We start from the raw sequence: 6,000 nt of genomic DNA, 5'->3' as shown, positions 1-6,000 counted from the left end.
TGTAGCAGCAAAATACTTCCACTCATGGATACCAAAAAAAACCCTGCATGCACAGATTCTTAAAGTTTTTCACATGCTGATCTAATCTATTTATATGTATAGAGGTCTCCAGAGAAGCATCAATAGATTGTTAGCGTCATAGTACCCATTTTCAAAAATATTTCAGAATTCCAAATTTTGCCTCTGCAGATCCAGATAATATGGTTTTGCATCCACCCAAGACTTTATTAAGATCTATAACTAAAAGAAATATTACATTTTAAGACATTACACATCAGTAGCATAGGAACATATATTTACATTTTTATTTGAACTCTTTAGAACTTCAATTCTACAACTGGACAACATATCCAAAAGTGTTTCATAAACTTTCAAACACATACATTATTTATACATATGGTTTTTGCATCTCTCTCTCTATATATAAAAATACTTTTGTGACTCAAGGACTGAGACTAGTCAAAATGACATTATTGCTACATTTCCATATTTACAAAAAATTGCGTAAAACCATTTAAAACATCAAGTCACTGCAAAATAAGTTTCAAAAAAAACCAAACCCAAATTATAAAAATATAATTTTAAAGAATATTTGAGACCAAAAATTCTTTCAGCTAAGTGCCCGCAAAGTACCGAGACCTCTACAATTATATCAACTAGACTGTCTACAATAGCTCTGAAAGCCAGCACACTACAAAAGAATTTTCATAGCATAGAATCAATAATGCTCAACAACAAGTATGATATGCATAAGTGTGTCCCCAAACAACTGGCTAACTTTAAAAAGGTGCAACAGCATAGATAGGTCCAGTGCAAATGGCTATTTTAAGATTGGTTGACAAATTTCTAAAACTATATACCAAATACATGGTTGTATAAAATAAAGTATGAAAATGTGTGGTATTAAAATTATAATACCAGTGTGTGCATTTACAGCTATCTTGTTTTGGGCAATTAGTTACACATAAAAAGTAAATGTAAACTCAAAACAATGAGACTGACTGGTATGTTGAGTATAAATAACAGAGTGCTTAAGTGCAGGCGCATTGTAAATAAATAGGTACTTAAGTAGTACTGCCTCCTACATGCTTCTTGCAATGTTTTTTCTGATTTATAATTGACAGGAATATAGGAAGAGATGAACTAGCAGTATTTGTGCTGGAAAAAATGATTGTTTCGGACACTTTAGCAGAGCCTTGGACTCAGGGCTAGTATTTTTAAAAAACATATTGTAACCCCACATCTACATACCTGTAAAATAAGGCTGAAGCTATATTTTGTGTTCTGCTACATTAAGATCCAATGTTTCCCAACTAATAATCTTTTCCTCTTATTAATTTTACCATCATATAATATCCAGCTGGAAAGGGACTGAGAACAAAGCTCTTCCCAGGTTACAGTACATGGGCCCATCTGTGGAAAATCTACACTTGTGTATGAACACAAGGGGCCCTCTGGAAAGAAGAATTCTTTGACTGTACTCTTTTTTCAAAATGAGGTGAAAAAATTAACTGCCTGTCCTTAAGGTAGGTGGATCCTACTATAAATGTCTCCTCTGTACCCAGATCAAACTACTACAGCTATGGAAAGAGATTTTTCACTTACACATTTTTTTACAAATTTTAAGATAAAATATTAGTCAAGCATGTACTTCTCCCCTTCCACCCTGCAACATCACACCCTTTGCTTGAAATGAAAACTGTGTGAAACATGGGCTGGAACATGAGTAAAGCTAAGATTATGTCACGGCGGTCACAGAAGTCATGGATTCTGTGTCTTCCAGAGACCTCTGTGACATCTCTTCAGCCCTGAGGTGAGCAGGGCTGGAGCTGTTAGCTGGCTGGGACCCTGAACTGCAAACCACAGTTCTCAGTTGCTGTGTGTGGTGAGGGCTCCTGCAACTCTCAGCAGCTGCTGTTGTTAGAAGTACCCAGAGCTCCAAGCCACTGGCCCTGGAGCTCCGAGCCACTGTGGGAGGCAGAGGGACCCTGGAACTCTGAGTCACTGTGGGCGCCAAGGGTCTCCAGAGCTGTCAGCTGAAGCAGTGGGCGCTGGATCCTCTTTTCCCCAACCTGCAGCAGGGCTCAGGCTCTCATCCCCTCGTCAGCCCCATTTTGTGAGTTATTTTGAGTAAAAGTCAGGGACAGGTAATGGGCTTCTGTGAATTTGCACATGACCTGTTACTGACGTTCACCAAAAATACCCATGACAGAATCTTAACCTTAGACATGAAGGAAGGGGAGAGAAGCTCCACAATGCTCTCCTTCCCCAGGTGTCTGGAAAGCCTTCCCTAACTGCAGAGTCCTTCAGTGGATGCACAAGCTGAGGTGCTTGTGGGGGAGATATTATTCTGTTCACTCCCACCCCTCTCCATGTCCACATGGTACCCTCTTCTCATGGCATCCAATTCAGAACACCTGCTTGTGACATTTGTAGGGTTTTAGACTTGGCCACTTGCAATCAACTATTTGTGTGTATGTCTGTATTTATTTTAGAAATGTAGCAAAAAATCCCCAACAACCAAGCAATCAGAAAATGACTATTAGCTTTCCAGGCATAGATCTAGAGATGGATTGTTTAATAGTTGGTTTGGTTTGTATTCATCTAGCTCCAGACCCAGGTTTAAGATTTAGATTTTTGTTTATATGACTTCCTACTGCAAAAACATACAATATAGCAAAGTATATACAGCTTCAGTCAACACTGCAACATTGCCTGTGGTGGATGGACTAAGTTTACATGTAACGGTACGTGGTAAAGGACAGTATTATAGCAACGTTCAGACTATCCTGGTAGTGAGTAAAGTAAGACAAATCATTAATGTCTACCCTCTCTCGTCCCCTGCAGAATAAGAATGCCTAATCCATCTGGGCTGGCTATTTTCCAGATGTCCCTCTCCTCTTTCAAGCATCCTCACGTACCAGAAGGGGCTGAGTAGATGACGCGTTGCTGCCCACAGAATTAATCCTCACTGAGTGATCTGCAGCATTTCCTTGATGGGGTGAAAAGTTTGAGTAAGCCTGGAGAAGACAGACACTATTGTCAATATTTCACTGAATGCCTCCTTCATATAAGCAGAATACACCATTGCTATTAGTAGCCCTGTTTTACAATGTGCCCTGGTAATAGTTATCCAGGTAATTTGTTTCCTTGGGAAATTAAAGTACATCCTGAAATAGAATTTAAGAGTGCCTGGATTTAATTGTTCTCTAAAATGGATCAGAACCTGAAACTCAGTTATTAAAATAAAAAAGACAGGAGTTTTGGAAGATAATTTTAAACGGAAATCTTTGAAATCTTTTAATCTGAATCTTTGAAAATCTCTCCAGTAATTTTCATATTTTTCCTCACATTTTTGCTTTTGTTTCAGTAACCCTTGTAGTTTGCCAAAAACATGTTAAAGGAAGCAACTGAACCCCAGCAGTTTTCAGTTTCCTCATTTCTGCACATACCAGGGAGCCACTCATATTTGTGTCAAAGCAAGGTACCTAGAATTTCCAAGGAACCTTTATTTTTAACCCAGAAGTAAGTTTGAACCCTATATATGGCCACATGATCCTTAGGTGCAGATCTGTAAATCATTCCCCACAGGGCAGGATCTGTCTCTCTGAAATGGCATAATTCCTTCTTTAAGCTCTTTTGTCCACTTATCCATCCACAAAGTTCTTAGTAAGAGAACTGAGTACAGCAACATGCTAGTTTGTCTACACTTACATTCCACATGACAGGCACCAGGACCCAGATTTTTAAAGATCTGTAGGTGTTGCTTCACTCAGCACTGCAACACCTAACTGATTTAGAAGCCTAAATCTCATTTTCCAAAGTGACATAGGCACTTAGGAGCCTATGTCTTGCTGATAAAATAAAAGAGCAGACAGATCAAAAAGTAAAGAAAGGCCAAATCCAGAAAGAGTATCACTTAGCAGTTCAAACAAAAGGTACTATTCTGACTGATACATCCACAATTATGAGATTCCATATAAATAGCTTAGTCTGTGTTTTAAGATATGAAGAAATCAAGGGCTCTGACCATATTTTATGATAACATCTACAGTGTCACAGCACGTACATTTTAAAAAACATGCAAAACCGCAAAACCGTACTCTAACTTGTGTTTATTTCATTTTAGGCAGACACACAGGTTTGAAAAGTTAGTGTGAGATACCATGTGTGAGGGAATTGCACGGTGAAGAGCGTAGGGGTAAGTCTGAAAATCATCCTAACAGGCAAAATTTATAGGGCAAAAGTACATAAATAAAAAGGCCATTAAACTTTTTGCTCTCTTTTTAGAGTCTGATTTAAATCACACAGGTTTTTGAGAACTGTAATATTAAAGATTGAAGATCCATACAGAAGCTCATACTTACATGGTTTGCATTATCTGAAAGCTGCTGCTCAATTAGCTGTACAATTTGCTTAAATGTTGGTCTCTGTAAAGGGTCAGCATCCCAGCAACTCTTCATTATTTCATACCTGCAAATATGTTAAATTAAATAGTATCGACTGGAAATTTGAGCAAGAAATAATTTCTGTATTATAACTCCATTATCACTGATATGGGCTAAAACAGATTAAAGTTATACAGTGTAACAATAGCAACTTATCCCAAAATTTCAAAACACAGCTAAGTAAAACCGTTTAAACAACTTTTATAAAAGAGTAGAAATAGTAGCACTAGCCCAATTGGCTATGGATACTAAGGACTCACTATTGGTGAGATTCTGTGGGCAGAATGCCCTTTGACAGCAATGGAAGTTCTGCGTGAGAAGTTACTACAGCATGATAGCTACCTATTTAAAGATAATGGGTCTGATACTGACAATTTGAAAACAATACTAAGCTGGGAATGGCTAGTAAAAAAGATGCTTGGACCATCTTATTCCAGTCAGGAAGCAGAACACAACTACAGGAATTGCACAAGTTGGTGCAATTTAACCAGTTTACATCAACTGAAACTGTTTAGTATGCTCTGTGTATTATCTTTATTTGTGCAACTTAGAATATCTTTCATGCCAGAGCCATTAGACCATAAAAGGATCATAGTATGCAGGTGTTATACAATTAAAGCTAGTTCAAGGTATGGAAAATTTGAAGGAAAAAAAAGGCAATATTATAAGGTACATTTAGCCCATATCTGGAAGTTTTACTTCTTTTGTTTAAAAAATTATAGGCTGATTAGTAATAATAGCTTGTCTCTTACATTTCAACTGGTGCGCATTCTGGACTAAACATTCTGTATCCTTCCTTAATCATTTTATAAAACTTAGAGTCCACAGCCATTCCAGGGTAAGGGCTGCTTCCTGTGGATACAACATTTAATTGATCAATGCTTTTTAAAATAGGAAGTAAACTCTAGGTAAAATACAAAATACACATTCAATCAGTAAATATCTTACCTAAAGAAAACAGTTCCCAAAGCAATATTCCATAAGACCAGACATCACTCTCAAAAGTATAAACACAGTTGAAAATACTTTCAGGTGCCATCCACTTTACAGGAAGCCGAGCCTTTGCAGGGGTTGGGGATGAAAAGTGAAAACAAAAATTAGACAGGCAGGTCAGAAAATTTAATAATATCAAATGTACATTTATATAATGGTTACCTATCTTTTTATATATTATTACTGAAATGGAATTCTCTCTGCAAGTCACAGTGCAGCAATGCCATACAGTTATTGATCCTTATAACGTTCCGTGCACTCTGATTAGTTTGTGTCCGATTTGCATAACTGTTTATATAGTTGTTTTTCTAAACAGTGTGTGACTCCCTGTATCTGCTTTAAAATGGATGATAGCCAATCAGAATATGAGGATTTGTATGAACATGGCATGGTTGTTTTAAATAATCAGACTCTGAATATGCATAGTTCTTTATTTGGATTGGCTATTATGCTTACACTGCTCTGATGCATTCCAGTTTTTCAAGCAGACAAACAAGGGAGCTGCTTTAGCTTCTAATACATACACACACACCCTCAAAAATGCAAACTGCTAAAAAGG

General features: G+C 37.3%; 1 protein-coding gene across 1 annotated transcript in view; it reads right to left on the bottom strand.

Moving 5' to 3' along the window:
• Positions 1-223: 223 nt before the first annotated feature.
• KIT (KIT proto-oncogene, receptor tyrosine kinase) overlaps positions 224-6,000 on the bottom strand; it is a 74,600-nt gene continuing 68,823 nt past the window's right edge. The window contains exons 17-20 of the mRNA XM_030564543.1: positions 5,397-5,508; positions 5,201-5,300; positions 4,368-4,473; positions 224-3,020 (exon numbers count right to left, since the gene is read on the bottom strand). Of these exons, the coding sequence (XP_030420403.1) occupies positions 2,904-3,020; positions 4,368-4,473; positions 5,201-5,300; positions 5,397-5,508 (435 nt within the window). The 3' untranslated portion in view covers positions 224-2,903. The remainder of the gene's footprint in view (positions 3,021-4,367; positions 4,474-5,200; positions 5,301-5,396; positions 5,509-6,000) is intronic.

The sequence above is a fragment of the Gopherus evgoodei genome, chromosome 5, assembly GCF_007399415.2.
Source record: "Gopherus evgoodei ecotype Sinaloan lineage chromosome 5, rGopEvg1_v1.p, whole genome shotgun sequence".
NCBI lineage: Eukaryota > Metazoa > Chordata > Testudines > Testudinidae > Gopherus > Gopherus evgoodei.
This window is presented reverse-complemented; position numbering and strand designations above follow the sequence as displayed.